The sequence below is a fragment of the Ovis aries genome, chromosome 17 (assembly GCF_016772045.2).
Source record: "Ovis aries strain OAR_USU_Benz2616 breed Rambouillet chromosome 17, ARS-UI_Ramb_v3.0, whole genome shotgun sequence".
In the NCBI taxonomy this organism is placed as follows: Eukaryota; Metazoa; Chordata; class Mammalia; order Artiodactyla; family Bovidae; genus Ovis; species Ovis aries.
The window spans coordinates 70,345,427-70,366,125 of record NC_056070.1 but is presented as its reverse complement, the minus strand read 5'-3'; the positions used below and the strand labels follow the sequence as shown (position 1 = coordinate 70,366,125).

General features: G+C 51.3%; 1 protein-coding gene across 5 annotated transcripts in view; it reads right to left on the bottom strand.

Moving 5' to 3' along the window:
• The window catches only part of DEPDC5 (DEP domain containing 5, GATOR1 subcomplex subunit), a 73,588-nt gene that overhangs the window by 9,760 nt on the left and 43,129 nt on the right, over positions 1-20,699 (bottom strand). For 3 of the 5 annotated variants that reach the window (XM_027956821.3, XM_027956822.3, XM_042234094.2), the window contains 8 exons: positions 18,144-18,363; positions 15,867-16,000; positions 10,169-10,277; positions 7,377-7,442; positions 4,694-4,848; positions 2,158-2,235; positions 1,651-1,783; positions 634-742 (listed from right to left, as the gene is read on the bottom strand). In XM_027956821.3, coding sequence (XP_027812622.1) covers positions 634-742; positions 1,651-1,783; positions 2,158-2,235; positions 4,694-4,848; positions 7,377-7,442; positions 10,169-10,277; positions 15,867-16,000; positions 18,144-18,363 — 1,004 coding nt within the window. The remainder of the gene's footprint in view (positions 1-633; positions 743-1,650; positions 1,784-2,157; positions 2,236-4,693; positions 4,849-7,376; positions 7,443-10,168; positions 10,278-15,866; positions 16,001-18,143; positions 18,364-20,699) is intronic. The other 2 variants (XM_027956824.3, XM_027956825.3) reach the window with 1 other exon arrangement.

The window sequence follows — 20,699 nt, the reverse complement described above, 5'->3', positions numbered from 1 at the left end:
ATTCACGCCTGATGCAGTGAATCTGAAAACACGGCGCTAAGAAGCCAGCCATGAAAGGCTGCGGAGGCATGAGGCCACTTGGGTAGAAATGTCCAGAACGCGCCAGCCTTTAGAGACGGACAGCTGACTGGTGGCCAGAGCCTAGGCGAGGCGGAGTTTGGGAGGGAGCACCCATGAGAATGGAGTTTCCCTTCAGAGTGATGGAAAGGTCACGGAACTAGACAGAGGTGGTGGCTACGCGCCACTGCGAGCCCTATGTGCCACTGAACTGGCCCCTGTAAAATGCTTAGTTTGGGGGAACTTCCCAGTGGTCCAGTGGTTAGGCACTTTCACAGTGGTGGTCCTAGGTTCAACCCTTGATCGGGGAACCAAGACACCACAAGCCACGTGACATGACCAAAAATAAAAAGGCAAAAATGAATAAAATGGCTAGTTTCATGTTGTGTGACCTCTATTTCAATTAAAAAACTATTTTATCCTCCGGTGATGCTCAAAGTAAGTACAGATGTTCAGGGAGTCTGACATGTCCATCAACTGAGGGGATGGCGTCACACAAGGAGCTTGAGAAGCCCTGTAGTTTGAGGGGGCACATCGCCAGGAAATACCTACTTCGTAGGCAATAGTCAGCCTCACCTCGCTCAGGATCTCTGTCCATTACAATCTTGTAGAAATAGAAGCCGTAGATGAAGGTCCGCCAGGCTTCGCCAGAGGCGTGTGTGATGAGCTGCTCTTCTAGCATTTTCTAGAAGGAGAGTCAGCGAAGCTCTGAAATTCCTGCAGGGGAACCCCTCAGACCCTACTCTCCTCCCCATCAGCTGTATCGGTTGCACTGTGTTAAACGCTGTGCCTGATACAGATTACATTATAAAACGCAAACTCACAATACAGTGTCATTAGATACTGCAAACACACACACAAGTACAAAGAAAATCCAGGTCATACCATCAGCCACCTTCGACTAATTTAACTTTTCGCTACACAGACTTAAGAGATTTTTGTTTAAGATCCCGCAAGCCATGCAGCGGAGCCAAAGGAAACTAAACAAAACTCTAAGATCTCTATGGATTCTCCCAGGTCTCACTCCCTTCCTCTCCATCCAGAAATAAATGGTTAGGGTGATATAATTCCCATGTATGTCTTTAATAATTTCATTACACGGACACAAGTCGATCAAACGTCACTGACTCTCCGCGGGGGCCTCTGTGTGGACAGGACGGTGTGCGCTGAGCCCTTGCCCACTTCTCGAGTTCAATCCCAGTTCCGAACGACGCCATTAAATTCAGCGAGGGCGGGCTCAGTGCCTACCACGTGCCAAGCAATACTCGGGCACTGGGGACGTGGAAACACCTGGTCGGAGCGGCCCTGTTTGCAAGGGGCCCGGTCAGGGCAGAGGATGAACGGGATGCACAGAGACCACACTTGGCTGTGCCCGGCGCTCTGGGAAGCGCAGGGGGCCAGGAAGGCGCTGAGGCAGAGACAAGGCTTGGCCTGGGCACTTTTCACGGGATTCCCCCCGAGGGTCAGAAGCAGAGAGTCTGCCCAGAACACCTCAGTGCACACGGCAGATCCTGCCTCACATTTAAGTCAGGTACAGAAGTGCCTTTCAAAGCAAGACGGGCCCGCGACGCCCCGCCCGGCCCGCGGCCTCACCTGCATGATGTCGATGGCCATGGCCTGCGTCTGCACCCCCTCCACGGTGTTCACCAGCCAGTGCACCACCTCTGCGCTGATGAAGCAGCTCGGCGACAGGCCCTTCTGCTCAGGCAGCAGCTGGACACCTGTCCTGAGTTCCAGGAGGCAACAAGGAGAGAGAGAAGGTAGAAGAAGAGGAGACTCCCCCACTGAAGTGAGGACCCTCACAGTGCCATCTCTCCCCACGCTTCCCAGACCCAGAGAAATCCCTGCGGCGGGACACAGGAAGGTGTGAGAGGGGAAAGGAGAAGGCGGAGGGGGAGACCTGGCCTTCAGAATACCTGTGACTCCACCACTGTAGTCCCACTTTACAAACATGGTAACAGGGCTCAGAGAGGTCAAGTAACTTGCCCAAGGCCACACAGCTGTTGAGGAGTTAGGTATAAACCCTCCAAACCCCACTACCTGAGCAGCACCCTGGGTCACACCATGGGATCCTCTGACCCCCTGCATTCAGCCACTTACGAGGGGTGCTTCATGGCCTCCAGGATCTCCACCAGGGTGGAGGAAGATGTCAGAGAGCTGGCCGCCAGTTGCTGAGCGCTGCAAACAGAAGGAAGCCAGGATGATCTGGACACTGAAGACACTGAAGCAAAGTACGGCCAGCTGCCTCCCAGGGGTATCTCAGAGGGGCTGTCCTGCTTCCAAAGCGTGCGTGTGTGTGTGTTAGTCGCTCAGTCGTGTCCAACTCTTCGCGACCCCAATTACTGTAGCCCACCAAGCTCCTCTGTCCATGGAATTCTCCAGGCAGGAATACTGGAGTGGGTTGCCATTTCCTTCTCCAGGAGATCTTCCCAACCCAGGGATCAAACACCGCAGGCAGATTCTTTTCCATCTGAGCCACAAGGGAAGCCCTTTCCAAATAAGTGTATATATATATATGTCTTTAAACCCCATCCTTGGGTCCCCGTGACCCCCCAGGGACTATATAAACATCACGGTTGCCCTCAGGCTGGGGTGGTTGGGCTGATCTGATAAACCTATCTGTGGGGCAGAAATAGAGACTCAGACCCACAGAGCAGACTTACAGACCCAGCGGGGGTGGAAGAGGGTGGGATGAATTGAGACAGTAGCTGAAACATACACATATTCAGCTAGCTGAGGGCAGGTGCTCTATCACACAGAAAGCTCAACCCGGTGCTCTGACAATCTAGAGGCGTGTGGCGGGAGGGCGCTTCACGAGGGAGGGACATGGGTATACCTATGACTGACTCACATGGCTGTCGGGCAGACACCACCCAACATTGTAGAGCAATTATCCTTCCATTAAACAAACTTATTTTTTAAAAAAAGAATTCAAAGTGGTTTTGTGTCCTGACTGGCTTCCTTTAACAAGCATCTCCCCTTTGAACAATCTATGTCAGGCCTGACCACTTCCAAGATATTTCCCTGGAGGGAAGCTCTGGGCCTCCCACACATCACACCCTTCTCCCCTGGTGCCTCAGCGGTAAAGTATCTGCCCGCAGTGTGGGAGCTGCAGGAGACGAGGGTTCGATCCCTGGGCTGGGAAGGTCCCTTGGAGGAGGGCATGGCAACCCACTCCAGTATTCTTGCCTGGAGAATCCCCATGGACAGAGAAGAGCCTGGTGGGCTACAGTCCATGGGGTCGCAAAGAGTCGGACTCGACTGAGCAACTTAGCACGCACACAAGCACTAGGTACTGTGGTCAGAGCACGGGGGACAGAACCCCACGGTCATCACCACCAGTGGGAGGGCCTCTGGCTTTGCTTGGCTTCAGTTTCCTCATATAAAAACTGGGGAGGACACTGTTCCTGTCCTCCAGGGTTGCTGGGAGGTTAACGTGTATAAATACTGAGCATGGACTGACGCCCACCAGGTCCAAAACGGTCAATGACACTAAACACAACAGTAACAGCCACCCTTTTGAACTTGGAGACATGAAAGACGCTGGTGAAGGGGACTTCCCTGGCAGTCCAGTAGTTAAGACTCCGAGCTTTCAATGTACAAGGCACAGGTTCGATCCCTGGTTGGGAACCGAGATTCCACATGCCACATGGTACGGCCAAAAAAAAAAAGAACTGGCGAAGGTCAAAGAGCCAGGAGGCATCAAGGGTCCACATTTGAATCTGTCTGCCTGCTCCCAGCGCCCAGAGCTTTCCATCACCTGCTGCGCGAGTTCTTCCTTGATGATATGACGGATCATAAAGACGCTGAATACTCAGCAACTAAACCCAGGTCCCTGGGCACAGGACACACAGGCACAGGCCACACCAAACCTGGGGCCTATCCGGAAGCTCCTTAACCCCCACCCCCTCCCCGGGTGTCCCTGTCTTGGCCTCCTCTTCCTACTCGGCGGGTCCGGGACCCACCGGAGCATTTCAGAACCTCAGACGATAAAGAAGCTTTTAAAGAAAGACCCTGGAAGTGAACTTCCTTCCGATACCTGAGTCCCTGTGACAAGCATTTGGACAGAGGCCACTCTGTCATGCGAACATCATCAGCGGCAGAGAGCTTGGTTCCCTGAGGCAGGACCAGCTGTCTGGGGCTCTATGCCGTGAGATGGAGTGTGTTCTCTGTAATTCAGCCAGGCGTTCTGACTCGTGTCTGTCCTGGCCTTCTCCAGCCTAGACATTCCCAGTTCCTCTTCCAAAAGCAGAAGAGAACCTGCTGTTCTACCCTCGTGAGCAACAAGGAAGCAGAAATGTGCATGCCTTTCCTGTGCCCTGGACAGTAGGAGCTGAAGGGTCCACCAGCCTTGGTGGGGACATGGGCCTGGAGAGACGAGAGGCCTGGACGAGCCCAGCTCCCGCACAGCGCCTGATGCCGTGGTGTCTCTATAGGAGCCTGTGAGGAGGGCAGGGCACGGACCACCAGCCCCGTCGGAAGGTGCCAGTGAGGACTGACTGGTCTAGGCTCCCAGACATAACTCGTAGCCGAGTTAGAACTCGGGCCCGAGATCCAGACCTCCGGCCTCTGTGGCCTCTGAGGTCAGAGCGTCCCCACCGCCCAGGAGCACAAGTGTGGTCTTCCTGAGTCTCACCCGCTATCGCTGGAGTTTGCGGAGGGGAAGCACTGTTCCCCCAAGCTCTGCGAGTTCCCGAAGGTCTGGCTGTTGCCCCTGTCCACGGACTGGCCTGTGCTCACCCCCAAGCTGCTGCCGTCTAGCACTGGGGCGGCCGTCTGGTCCAGAGACACCTGCAGGAGATTGAAAAGTTAACACCAAAACCCAAAAACCTTTCAGGCTGTTCACATGTACGGTCCTTCCTGTCCCTCTCCTTCGCAGTCCCCGCTGGTCCCTGGGGGAGGAGCTAAGGCATCCAGGGACCATCCCCCACCAGGTGTGCACCCTCTTCCATCGGAGTAGGGGGAGCTCATGCACCCCAAACCGAGGCCATGGGCGGCCGCTGTACACAGTGAACCTTCCAGACCAGCACCTGACTCGAACCCAAAGGCCTACACTAGAGAAGATCCCCGGAGGAGTGAAGAAGCCGGTGTTGTCCCCCAGGGCTGGGAGGAGGGAGACAGCACAGAGACAAGCAGCTCCACCCCTCAGCCCTATCCTCCTCACCCACGTCCATCCTGGGCGCCATCAGTCTTCCCGTTTGTCCAGGTTCACACCTCAGGCACATCTGAAGCTCCCTTCTCCCGCTTCACCCCTAAGGAGAGGCCTCATCCTGTGGCCTCCCCTCTGCTGACTCCCAGGGCCCACCAGATGTGCCCATGAACCACCCAGCTCCCCGACCCCACCCCACACACACCCTACCTGCGAGCACTCCAGCTTCACCCTCTTAAAGGACAATTCTAACCCCATCACTCCGCTACCCTCACATCTTTCCAGTCTCTCCACAAGCTATCGGACTGAGACCCGACTCGCAAAACCGGGGGCTTCCGCACACACAGCCCCACACCCATGGCTGCGTCTCCAGCAGGGTCAACCCCGGTGTTCAGTCCTGTCTGTGTGCCCCGCCGGGACGCCCTTCCCCACCGATGTGGGCTACAAACGCTGTGTTCCAAGCGCTGCTCCCTTGGTGAAACACTCCCTGACTCACTCTGGTCCCCGAACAGAAACCTGCTTTACTTTCGGTCTCGGACCCTCGCCTGGGGGCTGGCACGCTTTGCTTCACGTCCTGGTTTTCTGTCTCATTCCCTTTAAACAGCCTGACGGGCAGGACTACGACCCCCGCCACCCCCCACCCTAGAGAGGCCGCACCGGGCAGCGGACATCTGGAGAGAACGGCCAGCCTTCAGGAGCACTTCTGGCAAAATACAAGATGCCTGGTCTCTCTCACACGGGGTCTTGAGTACTTCCAGGAGAACAGTATCAGATACTCTATTAGATGATTAAAAAACATCACTCCTAAATAAAACAGAGCATCTCAACCATGGTACTGCTGCCATTAGGGTACTGGTGCCATAAGCCTTTGTTGTGGGAGCTTCCCAGCTGGCTCAGTGGTAGAGAACCCGCCTGCAATGCAGGAGACACAGGCTTAATTCCTGAGCAGGGAAGATCCCCTGGAGGAGGAATTGGCAACCCACTCCAGTATTCTTGCCTGAAGAATCCCATGGACAGAGGAGCCTGGCAGGCTACAGTCTTGGGGTCGCAAAGAGTGGCTGAGCACCCATGAAGCCTTGGTTGTGGGGACCGCCAGGTGCGCTGTGGACACTCAGCAGCATCCCTGGCTTCTGCTCACCAGACGCTAGCCACGACCCCCTGATCATCTCCCTCTGCTCCAGCTGTGACAGAAATGCCTCCAGGTATTACCAAAGGTCCCCTGGGAGACAGTCATCCCTGGTTCTGAAAGAACCAATTTGCTCTTCTACATCAGGCTCAATGAACTGCCAAAAAAAAAAAAAAAAGGACCACATAGACTTTGCCAGCCCCATAAATACACAGAGAAACGTAGCAAGAGGCAGCTTGCAATTACCAACCACCATCTGCCCTCAACCAGCAAGACTTAGAAAGAGGTGTCACGCCATGAAACTAAGTTAGAAGCTAATGGAGGGGACCAGACCCAGCTCTCTGGCACAGGTGCCCCTTCTGGGCCTCTCTGTGGGTTATCTCTTGTCTACCGCTCCTGAGTCAGAACCCCACCACCAGCCCACACCAGGATGTGGTTAAAGAGTTATCTTCTAAATCAGAAGTTGGCAAATATCTTCTGTCAAGGACCAGATGGTAATTATTTTAGGCTTTGTGGGCTATAAGGCCTGTTGGAACTGCTCAACTCTGCATGAAAAAGCACAAAAGCAACCATCAATGATGCGAATGAAGGGGTGTGGCTGTGTTTCGATAATACTTTATTGACAAAAGCAGGTGGTGGGCCAGACTAGTGTTTGTATGATTACAGGGTTAATCAATATAAAATAACAAGTTAAAAAAGATAAAACCTCCCCTGCCCTTATGATGCTCACCAGGAAAAAAAATTAAAGAGTTCAGCCTTTAAGTCAGGTTGCTACATCATATGGACAAACACACCTAAAGGGGAAGGTGCTACCATGTGGCTGAGTCGGTGGCAATCACATGGGCAAAGACGGGGACACTGATACCCCTTGGTCGCTACCAACAGCAAGTACTGCATCTCCAAGATCAAGTTCAATTTCAGCTGCCCCTCAAACTCGGCTTCAGCCCAATTCCAGGTGTTTTCAGAACCGAGCTGAAGGCCAGGTCAAGGCTTCAGCTGACAGACAGGCATGCATGGGCTGCAGGGCCCTGGGGTTGGACTGACCTGCGGGTAGAAGGCAGATGATGCTGTGCGCGGGCTGCGGACAAACTCCATAAAGAAGGCCCCGTCCTGAGGTCAGAGCGGCAGGAAGCGGCGGCAGGTGCGAGGGGGTGGAGGATGGCCGTGGCCCAGCGGTGAACCATTGCAGGAGGAGGAAGGGGCGAAGGAAAAAGCCAAAAACAAAGAGGGAAGGAGAGAAAGAAGGGCACGTGAAGGGAAAAGGGAAAGAGAGAGAGAGAACAAGAGAGACCCATCCACCCAGGAGGAAGATATCCAGATGCAAAGCGTTAGCAGAAACCCACACCTTCCCAGGCAGAGCATCCCAGCCATGTAGGCGCAGCACCTGGGGGAAGGTGTGTCCAAGCGCCTCAGGTCTCATCAGAGGCCAGCTTGGACGCCTGCGTCCCCACATAGCTGTGAACGTCCTTCAGACCCATGCCAAGGGGACCGGAAGGCCGCAGGGCAGCTTGTGTGTCGGGGGGCATAGGGCAGGACTGGGGGCAGCGTCCTGGCCTGGTGGGGAGACCCCCAGACTTCTGGGTGATACACGGACACCTGAAGCTTGTGCTTCCACCTGTTACTAAACACGGCAGCAGATGGGAGAAGAGGATTCAATGCAGGAAAAGTTCTTGCTAAATTTTCCAAGCGAACCAGGGACACAGAAGCAGCAGCACCTTCTCCTCTACTGGTTGTGCAACGACACCACGAAGCCGCTGAGACATTTATACTGTCAGACACGCGTGTGCTCACCAGGAGGGGCTCCTGGAGCGGCCTCCCCGCCATCCCTGCGGGGTTCAGGCTGCCGTGGACTTGAAACATAAACCGCAGAGAGAACTCTTCCAATCACATCTCCCTCCCTCCTTCCTTCTTAAGGTCAAGACATATCCTCTTGTCCCTTCAAAATCTTTGCACTTTTTAATGTCATCACTGAAGTTTGGAAGTAAAACTCCATATACCTGAAGGTCTCTGCTTGCCTACAACTTTTCTTTAATTCTAAAAGGAGAATCACTGAAGTATTTCACTGTCTGTTTTACTAGGACTGCTGTCCTGGCCCGTCAGCCACAACAAGCTCCAGTAACGAGCCGCGAAGACACGCAGGCGGGTACCCTCCACATGTCCTGACATGTAGGAGTCTCCCTGGAGACAGTGGCGGGCCGTCTCCTGACCCCTCTGCCTCCCCTGGACCACTCAGAAATCTACACCCGGCAGACCTGTGTGTGGACTGCACTGCCCAGCCGGATGATGAGGGGAGTGCTGTGGACAACGGTCTCCCATGTGGTCACTGGCATATGTGAACCCTAATCCGTGCGGTTCTGTAGTCTCTCACTTCTCAGTACGGGCCCCACCCAGCTTCTAATCCTGTGGACAGCACACAGGCGTTTGTGTGTTCCCATGCTCTATTTGCGCCCCGCCTCTGCCAGAACACACAGAAGCGGAGATGCTGACGTGAGGCACCCGTGAGGACAGATGAAAAGACTTCCTGCACTGACGGGTCGTTCCCGACGCACAAACGACACTGGGGACTGGACCCAGAGCCACTGTCTTAGAGCTGGGCTTGCAGAACAGCCTACAAAAAAATCTGGTCCCCTGGCTGTTCCAGCCTGTGAGTTGAGAGCTTTTCAAATTTGAAAAGGTGGAGGAAGAGTCCACATGATAACCTGGGTCCTGCCTCTCAGCCCACAAAGACTAAAATATTTCTTAAGGTTTGCTGTCTCAGGTTTATGAATTCCCCAAGTTGCCTGCAGCCTCGGTTGCTGCTTTTCTCGAGATTTTAATCCCTCCATCCTAGTCATCTAATTCTAGGCATTTATCCTGAAGAAATAATCAGAGATGTGATCAAATAATTGTGTGCAAGGCTGTTGCAGCATTATTTGAAATTGTGACACATTGCAGAATAATTATAAAAACCTTACGGAATGCTTACCAAAAACTATTTTTAAAAATCAGAAACCACATACATGTTGTTTGAAACAAATGAAGGTCTAGTCACATGATGAAGTATTATATAGTTTTTTTTTTTTTTTTAATCATGCTTTGGAGAAATAATGAGACGGGGAAATCTTCATGATGCGGAAGAAAAATAAATAGGCAGATGGATATATAAGCTGGCCACAGTGTTGAAAAATAAAAAAATCTATTGAATCTGCTTCGTCTCTGAGTGAGAGAAACCAGATGAGGGAAGGTGCGGCCACATGAGAACGATCTCAGGTTCTGAATTTCTGGGGGGAAGGAGCTGACAGAGTCGTACCTATTGGTCTTCGAGGGCAGGACAAGCCTGCCCTGTGGAGTTTTTGGCCGCTCTGCTGTACCTGCCAATCCCATGCAGGGGCCAAAGTCCCAGGTTTTGGCTTCTGTGTCCCAGGACACTCCCGTCTAACTACTTCTCAGGAATCTATGCAAACTGATGGGCGTTCCGTTCACCAAAGACGGAGCTCTCCTGGAATCTGCTTCAGCCCTTTTCTATCCTCCCCCCGCCCACTCACACACCCACCCCCATCCCTCCCCACCCTCGCCAGGGAGGGCTGAGGATGGAGCTGAAGGGAAACCAGAGGCCAGCGTCACAGCTCAAGCCAGAGCCTCAGTCTTGACTGACCCAGTTAACCTGACTGATTAATACACCTGCTTTCCAGGTAGTCAGCTTCCTTACAAGTCCTGCCATCAACACAGTGATGAGACCAAGGGTTCACCAACTCCTCAGCACACTTGGATCTGGCTCCGAGGGCTGTGCGCTACCTTCCACGGAGAGGCCCTGAGTGCACACGCCGGCCCCCTGCCCAACCGAGGGGCTCCTTTACCTTTCGCGGGCTGTCCACGTAGGTGGGAGTCATGGCCACAGCGCCGCTCTCGGCCGGCAGGGCGGAGCTCTTGACCCCGTGTGCCGCTGCCTGCTGCTCTCCCAGGCACCTGAGAGGAGGAAACACACACAAAGGCGGTTCTGCTCAGAGCCCAGGGAAGGACCAGCGTCGGCCACGACGAGCCGAAGGCTGCTCTGTGGCCGTCATCTCTGAAACACGCTTTTCCCTTTGTTTCTCCTCAGACCTTGTGTGGTGCCCTTAATTTCATTCACTGTCCTGAATGACTGCCAGCCGCCACCAAAAATCAGAAAATAGCTCAGTTTTAAAAGCATCTCGGTGGTCCAGTGGTTAAGATGCAGAGGATGTGGGTTCAGTCCCTTGTGGAGGAACTAAGATCCTGCATGTCACACAGTACAGCCAAAAATAAATGAAAAGAAAAGTATCTTGGCACAGCTTAGGGTTTACATATTCCTTTGAAAAGGCAAGTGACAGGGTTTGAGTCACTCCATCCGTGAACACCATGCTTTCAACTCTCTGGGACAGAGCTTTTCCTCAGTTTTTATTAAATAGACCACCAGAAGCACACTGAAAATCAGGCCTGTGTTACTGTTGAGCACAACTAAACAGGGGGCACCATGTCAACTCTTTACAGATTTTGAAGATTTGTTAATCATGCGAATGCACACACTTAATCCCTCCTCACCACCTAAAAAAAAAGCCACGTGCATAACAGGCATTATCTCAGACACAAGACAACTATGGTTTTCTTACGACATCTCCTCCCATCTTGGTTCTGGAGTCCATAAACGCCTACTTTCACATTTATATTTCTAAAATAAACCATGAATCATTGTAACTTAGGGCTTTCCAGGTGACTCAGGGGTAAAGAATCCACCTGCCAACGTGGGAGATCTCGGTTTGATCCCTGGGTTGGGAAGACCCCCTGGAGAAGAGAATGGCTTCCCACTCCAGTATTCTTGCCTGGAGAATCCCATGGACAGAGGAGCCTAGTAGGCTACAGTCCATTCAGTTCAGTTCAGTCGCTCAGTCATGTCCGACTCTTTGCGACCCCATGGACTGCAGCGTGCCAGGCCTCCCTGTCCATCACCAACTCCCGGAGTTTACTCAAACTCATGTCCATTGAGTTGGTGATGGGTCAGTCCACGAGGTCACAAAAAGAATCAGACATGACTTAATGACTAAACTATAACAAACTGTAACTCAAACGAGCCCCCAAATTAGACTTTTATTGTATCATGACTCTTTATTTGGTAAGTTCCAGGAGGCTCACATCCCAGTCTTAAATGCTCAGTTGTTACTGTGACACACCCCACTCGTGGTGGGCACTGTGAGGCCTAGACCCTCGCGTGGCCGCACTGCATCGGGAGCTGCCGTGTTGTCTGGCGGCCCCCCAGCAGCCCTCCAGCGGGGCCCATGCCCCTCCCCAGGCTGCCCGGGGACAATGAACCATCACCAAAGGGTGTAAAGGCCTGGCCCTGGTCCAACTCGGCTCACTTCAAGGGGGAGACCAGAGGCATCAGCGGGCTTTCCTGCAGTGGGCCTCTCCCTCAGTCCTCTGCCCCCTCCCTCCCCTGGGAAACCAATTCGGGACATTTCTCTCATCTTAAATTCTGACATGTCTGTTACTGATGGGGAGGTGAACTCATATCGGAGATTAAAAACTGGTTTCCATAGTAACCTGCTATACTCTCTCTTTTTGGTTTTTATCATGGAAAATTTTCAAACCCATATGAAAATCCAGGATCATGTAATCAAACTCATGATCTACCTGGACCCCAGGATCATTTATGATGGAGCCAATCTTGTCCCATCTATACCTACCCACTCCGATTATTTGGAAGCAAAACTCACATATGTTATTATTTCATCTATAAACACTTCAGCGTGTATTACATCTCTAGAATAAAATAAAAGAATAACAATCCCATCAACACACTTACATTTTTAAAAATTTTCTAGTATCATTATTTCTCTAATTGTCTCCAAAAAAACTTCTTACAGTGTGTTTGCTGGATGCAGTTAAGGTCCCTACGCTGCAGTCAGTCATGTCTCTCGAGCATCCTTTGAGCCAGAAGCTCTTTTCATCTCTCCATATCCTGCAATTTATCTGTGGGAGAAAGGAGCCCACTGGTCTTGTAAATTTACCATCTGGATGTGCTCATCACATCCCTTTATTGTTTACCCAGCTCCTCTGCACCCAACACTTCCTGAGAACTAGAAATTGTATCTAGAGGTTTGAGCATATTCAGGCTTGATGGGCAGAAACTTCTCCTCAAGCATGCTGTGTGCTTCTATCTGGAGGCCTCGGCGTCTGGCGATGTGAGCAGTCCCTGGTGACCTCTGCTAGATCCGTAAGCGCATAGAAGCCCACACATGATAATGTTCGAGCGCTCCCTCTGGACCCATTAGCTTGAATACTGGAGAGACAGACACCTCCCCACACCAATCGCTTGGCTACTCTGAGGGGTGATTCATATACGCAGAGTTCAACTCTGCCTGAGCCCCGTACATCGTGCCGTCTCTGCATCACATCATGACGTGTTCCTCTGGGCCTCGTACACACACACACACACACACTGGGATGTCCTCCTATGCTTCCTGGGAGCCGTGGCCATTTCCCTGGCTCTGCCCCAGGGTTCCCTCGTCTGATGCGGGTGACAACCCTCGTGTACTGGGCTGCCATCTACGTGCTGACCTATGGACCAGGGGTTGGGGATTCAGAGACAGCTAGGACCTATCTTGCCCTTGGAGGCTCCTCAGCTCAGGGGAGGGGACGCCACCCAAAAAACCGCTATGCTGTGCACGCCCACACAAGACACGCATGGGGCACACTGCCTTCTTCCCAGAGGCCATGACGACTGCCACGTGGGCTCGCGCCCTGCTCTGACTCCCTGATGTCAGTTTCTCTCCATCAGACAGAAGCCACGGAGCCCAGACTGCCCACAGCCCTTCTCCCGTGGCCCCTGCCTCCCATGAGAGCCTGACGCCACGTGAGCACCAGGCAAAGACTCAGGGGAACCGGAGGAAACCGATACTCGTGATAAGATGGCAGGACTACAGGAGAAGCTTCTAAAGCTCTTCTTCATATTGATGCAACACAGTTTTCCATAATAAAACTGGATCTGCTTGGTGTAGCAAAAAATACAGAAAAGCACAAGGTAAAAAACGCCATGAGAGCAAATATTACATAAAGGCCTGGCTCCCTCTGCTCGGCCTCCAGCTCTGAGAAGAGGCACCACGTCGCCCAGGAGCAGCCATCTGGGGGAAAATACATCTCAGGGCGCCCTGTTCTGCCTCCTGCTGTGGGGTCAGCTTAGAGCCTCCCACACATTAGGGGACACTGGCACCCCAAGACATCCCTCCTCTTTCCATCTGAGCAGAAAGAGGCTCCATGGAGCGCTCGGAACAATGACTCACTGACACATTAAAATAAGATTCCCCCACCCCCAGCTTCACACCCCTCCCAGCAACATATGTTCCTTGTTCTTTTTTTCCAGCGGGAAAGGTCTGCGATTAGCTAAGGAACAATCTGTAGGCAGAGTTGTGGGGTCTTTCCTGGGTCAGATTTTCTGGAGGCCCCAGCACCCTCAATCATGGGCCTGACCTATCCCAGCTTTGCCTGTCATCTGCCCGCCCCCAACCCCCCACCGTCACCCTGGCCACTCTCTTCCCTCCACCCTGTATCCCTTTCTCTCTACCCCATCCTCGCCTCCAGCCTCTGTTGCCTCTCACCTTGACCAGTGAGGCCTCTGCCTCCTGAGCCCATCCACCAGGCCTTCCCATATGCAGGACCCATCTCTGAAAACACCGCTTCTGCCAAAGATGCTGCATGACTATTTCACGACATTAAGGAACTGCTGTGACTTCTTAGGTGAATTATGATATTACGGCTTTAAGAGTACTTATCTTTCAGAGATGCAAACTGAAATCTTATAGAAGAAGAGATGAGCTGTCTGGGGTTTTATAAGAAATAAAAAGGAAGAGAAGTGGGATATAAATGAAACAAGACTGGCCCTGAGTTAACAATCATTAGAGCTGGGTGATGGGTAAATAGGGATTAATTATGTTAATCTAGTTTTTTTTTTAATGTTTGAAATTTTACATTAAAATAAAAAAACTTTCAAACGACCGCTCTTGCTATGGGAACATGTCGGAACAGCTTCGAGTCTGACTTCCCACGCTGTCTTTGCAGCTGTATCTCCCGCTGGGCCACAAGCTCACTCACATTACCTTCTGAAAGCTCAACATCTGTGGGCTCCTGCAAGCACTGCTCGGAAACCCCAGCCCACCGGACAGATGCCGGGGAGCACAGATCTGGCTGGAAGGGTGGAGGGGGCGGGGTTAAGGCTTGTGGCAATGTTTTCTCCTTTTCCCCAAGTCCCACCTCCCCAGGAATAAATGCATCCCTTCCAACAAAGATATCTTAAATCCCACATCCCAAAGCAAGATGGGATCCCTCTGGGGTCCTGAGAGCTGCAGCGCCTGCTCTTCATGAAGGGACCACACACTCTAACGCCTAGAGAAGCTGGTCAGGTGGTGGACTGAGGGACCAAGCCAAGTGCAATCACAGAGGATGTGCTGGCTCCACAGTGAACCAGGGCACAAGCCCGCCTAAAGTGCCAGCCCATCCACCGTGGCCAGGCTTGAATGGGGACCCAGTGCTAACCGAGTCTCCACTAGCTCAAGCAGAGCAAATATTACTTATTATACATAACATACCTTTGTATGACATTGTCTATATTTTTCATATAACCACGTATCATGTAGGTGTATGTTAGCTATTTGTTCATATAGGAATTCACTATGAAATTAAGATATTTTTTAAGGTTTCTTGTTTTTTTTTTAATACTATTTACTTATTTATTTATTTTGGCTGTGCAGCACGTGTGATCTTAGTTTCCCAATCAGGGACTGAATCCATGCCGCTGGCAGTGGAAGCACAAAGTTTTAACCACTGGACCTCCAGGCCCCAGAAGTCAAGGTTTTTATATGAACTCTTCAAACAAACAAACAAATAAAAAAACTGGCTCAAATATTCTAAAAATATTCTGTGTTTTTTGGGCAGAGAAACTACTCTTTAATGGTGGCTATGTGTCATTGTAAGTTTATCTATACCCATGGACAGAGGAGCCTGGTGGGCTACAGTCCACGGAATTGCAAACAGTCAGACACGAATTATGACCAGACTAAACCACCACCACACCCACAGAATGTGCAACACCAAGAGTGGAGCTCAATGTAAATAAACGGGGCACTCTGGGCCCATCAGCTGCACCAAATGGGCTGCTCAGTGAGGGACGTGGATGCTGTGTGGGGAAGGCTGTATATGGGACCCCTCTGTACCTTCTGCTCAATTGTGCCTTGAACCTAAAACTGAATTAAAACCAGAAAAGTCTATTAAAAATAAAGACAAACAAAAAAATCAACCAACAATAACCAAAAAAAAAAAAAAAAAATTGTGGACCAAACCAATTGTACCTGTATTTCAAATCAAGCTCCAGACGTCAAGTTTATAAATTCTGGCTTATTTCATGACATTCAGCACTTACCACGTACGAACCTTTCTTTTCACCTGCCTGTCGTTTGTCAGTTACTGGCTCCTTGGCAGACAGCACCAACATTTCACTGCACTCGGGCCTGCGGGGCATGGAGGTGTCTCCCTCCACTGGGCACTTACTTCTGACTAGCCTCCATCTCCAGCAGGGCAGACAGAGCTGAGGTTCCCTTCTTCCCAACTGGGGGTCCGGCCGACTCGAGGGAGTGAGTGGGGATGGGCCCGGCCATCTGCAAGCCTTTCATGGCGGCCCCTTTCTAGAGTAGAGAGAAGGAAACAGGCCATCAGATGCTACTGTGTCCGCTGTGCCTCAGGTTCTGGGAGTCCATCAGTACAGTCCAGGAGGATGAGACCCAGGAGCCGGAAATGCCAGGAAACAGCATTTTACTCAAACCAAAAGTCCCAAGTAGCTGTCAGGCTCAAAACAAACTGCCTCCTTGAGGCGGTTTACTTACATTTTACTCTTATCACAGTTTGAGGAAGTAAACAATGTAACATCTACATTATGGAAAAAGAAACTAAGTCTCAGAAAAGTGAAGTTCAGTTCAGTTCAGTCACTCAGTCCTGTCCAACTCTTTGCAGCCCTGTGAACTGCAGCACGCCAGGCCTCCCTGTCCATCACCAATTCCTGGAGTCAACCCAAATCCATGTCCATCGAGTCAGTGATGCCATCCAGACATCTCATCCTCTGTTGTCCCCTTCTACTCCTGCCCTCAATCTTTCCCAGCATTAGGGTCTTTTCCAATGTGTCAGCTCTTCACATCAGGTGGCCAAAGGATTGGAGCTTCAGCTTCAGCATCAGTCCTACCAAAGAACACCCAGGACTGATCTCCTTTAGGATGGACTGGTTGGATCTCCTTGCAGTCCAAGGGACTCTCAAGAATCTTCTCCAACACCACAGTTCAAAAGCATCAATTCTTCGGCGCTCAACTTTCTTTAAAGTCCAACTCTCACATCCATGACTACTGGAAAAATCATAGCCTTGACTAGATAGACCTTTGTTGGCAAAGTAATGTCTCTGCTTTTGAATATGCTGTCTAGATTGGTCATAACTTTCCTTCCAAGGAGTAAGCATCTTTTAATTTCATGGCTGCAGTCACCATCTGCAGTGATTTTGGAGCCCCCAAAAATAAAGTCTGACACTGTTTCCACTGTTTCCCCATCTATTTCCCATGAAGTGATGGGACCGGATGCCGTGATCTTCGTTTTCTGAATGTTGAGCTTTAAGTCAACATTTTTTTAATTCTCCTCTTTCACTTTCATCAAGAGGCTTTTAGTTCCTCTTCACTTTCTGCCATAACGGTAGTGTCATCTGCATATCTGAGGTTATTGCTATTTCTCCCAGCAATCTTGATTTCAGCTTGTGCTTCTTCCAGCCCAGCATTGCTCATGATGTACTCTACATATAAGTTAAATAAGCAGGGTGGCAATATACAGCCTTGACGTACTCCTTTCCCTATTTGGAACCAGTCTGTTGTTCCACGTCCAGTTGACTGACTCCAAAACCAAGGTTCTTTCCACTACACAGCTCTCCTGGAAATGCTGCTGTGTACAGAAGACAGCTGAACTTGAGGTTAAAAACAAAAAGTAAAAACACGACTGATGATGAAACACTGCTCAGCAATGGAAAAGAATGAACTGTGGAGTCAAGCGACAAGTTAGATGAATCCCAAAGGTGTTATGCTGGGGGGAAGAACCAGGCTGGAAAGATTATGTGCTGTATGATTCCATTCATAGGACATTTGGAAAAGACAGCTGTAGAGTGATGCGGAACAGACCAGTGTCCCCCCGGTTGGAGAGGGAGGGGCAGTGTGCCTCTGAAGGTGCTGGGAGAGCTCTCCTTGGAGCGATGGAACTATTCTGTGTCCTGACCCTGGCGGTGATGGTGGCGACATGAAGCTATACCTTCATAAAACTCAGAGACCTGTGTGCACCGGCACACAGGCGTGCAGAGGGGCCGAACCATCCCAGATCAGCCCTTTGTTGGCTGGGTGTCTTCAGACACATCCTCCCATCACCCCTACAAGCCTCAGCATCCTCACTGGGGAGTGAGTCACTGAAAGGAGGCCCACGGGTGCGGGAAAACTCTACAAGTGCCTGAAGTGACGCGGCTGCTGTTGAGCAATCCAGCACCAGGGCACGCAGGCAGCTGTGCCTAACGCTGGGAACCCCGAAGGGAGCTCCTGGAGGGCTTTGTCTTCGGGTGGGGAGCTTTCCCCCGCTTCCCCCACCACCAACCACTTCATCCTGCACTGAGGGAGAACCCACTCTGCTGGACTGAAGATAATCCCTGGGTGGCTGTGGGGTAAAGAACTGGCTGGGGAGGGGCCCCTGCCGCGAGAGGAGGCGGTCCCTGCAGCCCACCCCCGGCGCAGCCCGCGAGGGGCCCCGGGGCCTCACCCGCATCATGCGGTCCGAGCGGTGCCGCCGGCGGATGCGGTTCAGGCCCTCCACGAAGCGGATGAAGCCGTCCAGGAGCTGCCACTCCTCCTCGTCGGCCCGCGGCCGGTCCCCGTAGATGTCGCAGTGGGCCTCTCCCTCCGTGATGCGCTTGGTGGCGGTGACGCAGGCTGGCAGCAGCAGGAAGCGGGTCCTCCAGAACTTCAGGGACTCGATTAAGCTGCGGAGGGATACGGGAAAGGAGGCGGAGGTGCGGCCAAGCCGGTGATAAAAGCACCTCCAGCGAGGTGCATCCATCTCAGCACCCCCCACCTCCACCTCCAGAGTGGGGTGTGGAGGGTCCTTCTGCGTGGGAGCACGTGCCCATCTGAGGGTGCAGGCTCCAAGGGAAGACCTCCAAGGCTGCTCTTCCCTTCTACCCCAGAGACGCTGGAGTGCTTCTGTGCACCCAGGCGCAGTGTCACGGCAGCCTTTTATCATCGCAACCATACATCACGCATAGAAATGAAAAGTTAAAAACAAGACATAGGAAAGCTTTCTATGTAGAGAATGCATATACAACACGGCCCTACTGCGCAGCACAGAGAACTAGATTCAGTAGCCTGTGATCGTGAAAGAGAATGAAAGACCAGCCGGGACAGGGAAGCAACCTAGGTGTCCATCCGCAGAGGAGCGGATAAAAGAAGCTGCGGCACAGATACGCAACGGAGTATCACCCAGCCATTAAAAAGAATGCATTTGGATCAGCTCCAATGACGTGGATGAAACTGGAGCCTATTACACAGAGTGAAGTAAGTCAGAAAGAAAAACACCGACACCGTATACTAACGCATACACATCGAATTTAGAAAGATGGTAACAATGACCCTATATGTGAGACAGCAAAAGAGACAGAGATGTGTAGAACAGTCTTTTGGACTCTGGGAGAAGGCAAGGGTGGGATAATTTGAGAGAATAGCACTGAAACATGTATATTATCATATGTGAAACAGATCACCAGTCCAGGTTCGATGCAGGAAGCAGGGCACTCAAGGCTGGTGCACTGGGATGACCCTGAGGGATGGGATGGGGAGGGAGGCGGGAGTGGGGTTCAGGATGGGGAACACATGTATACCCATGGCTGAGTCATGTGAATATATGGCAAAACCCACAATACTGTAAAGTAATTAGCCTCCAATTAAAAAAAAAAATACTGCCATTACTGCGACATGGATGGACCTAGATATTATCACAATGAGTGGAGTAAGTCAGAGAAAGACAAAGATCATATGATATCACCTAAATGTGGGATCTGAAAGAATGGCACAAATGAGCAAAACAGAAATTGAATCACAGACGTAGAAAACAAACTTAACCAGTTACCAAGGAGGAAAGAGAGTGCGGAGAAACAAACTGGGAGACTGGGGTCGACATATACACACTGCTGCTGCTGCTGCTGCTGCTGCTGCTAAGTCGCTTCAGTCGTGTCCAATTCTGTGCGACCCCATAGACGGCAGCCCATCAGCCTCCCCCGTCCCTGGGATTCTCCAGGCAAGAACACTGGAGTGGGTTGCCACTTCCTTCTCCAATGCATGAAAGTGAAAAGTGAAAGTGAAGTCGCACAGTCGTGCCTGACTCTTAGCGACTCCATGGACTGCAGCTAAATAGGGCTTCCCTGGTGGCTCAGTTGGTAAAGAATAGAATCTGCCTGTAATGCAGGAGGCTCGGGTTCAATCCCTGGGCCGGGACTATCCCCTGGAAAAGGAAATGGCAACCCACTCCAGTATTCTTGACTGGGAAATCCCACAGACAGAGGAGCCTGGCAGGCTACAGACCACGGGGTCGCAAAGAGTCAGAGACGACTGAGAGACTAAAGCACCACGTATAAGGCAGACAGCGAGTAAGAGCCTACTGCACAGCACGAGGAATCCCACTCAGGGCTTTGTGACGGTCTGTATGAGACAAGAATCTAAGAAAGGGCAGACGTATGTATGTGTATCACCGGCTCACTTGGCTGGATACCTGAAACTAACACAGCACGATAAACCAACTATACTCCAATTAAAAAAAAAAAGAAAAAAGTGTACATTTACACGAAACCGTCACACTGTACACCTTACATATACAGTACTTTTGTCAATTCTACTTCAATAAAGCTGAAAAAAGACTTTTAAAAATCCTAGGATAAACCATGGAGGAGGGGCTTCTCTGGTGGCTCAGATGGTAAAGAATCTGTCTCCAATACAGGCGACCCAGGTTCGATTCCTGGGTGGGGAAGATCCCCTGGAGAAAGGAATGGCAACCTACTCCAGTATTCTAGGAGCCTGGTGGGCTATAGTCCAAGGGTTGCAAAGAGTCAGACACAACTGAGTGACTACACTTTCACTTTCACAAGATAAACCATAATGGAAAAGAATATTAAAAAAAGAAAGTACATATATAACTGAACCACTTTGCTGTATGGCAGAAATTAACATGACATTATAAATCTGCTATACCTCAATTAAAAAAAAAAAGTTACAAGCAGTCAGGAAGATATGAAGAGCACGGACATCTCACCAAAGGGCACATCTTCAC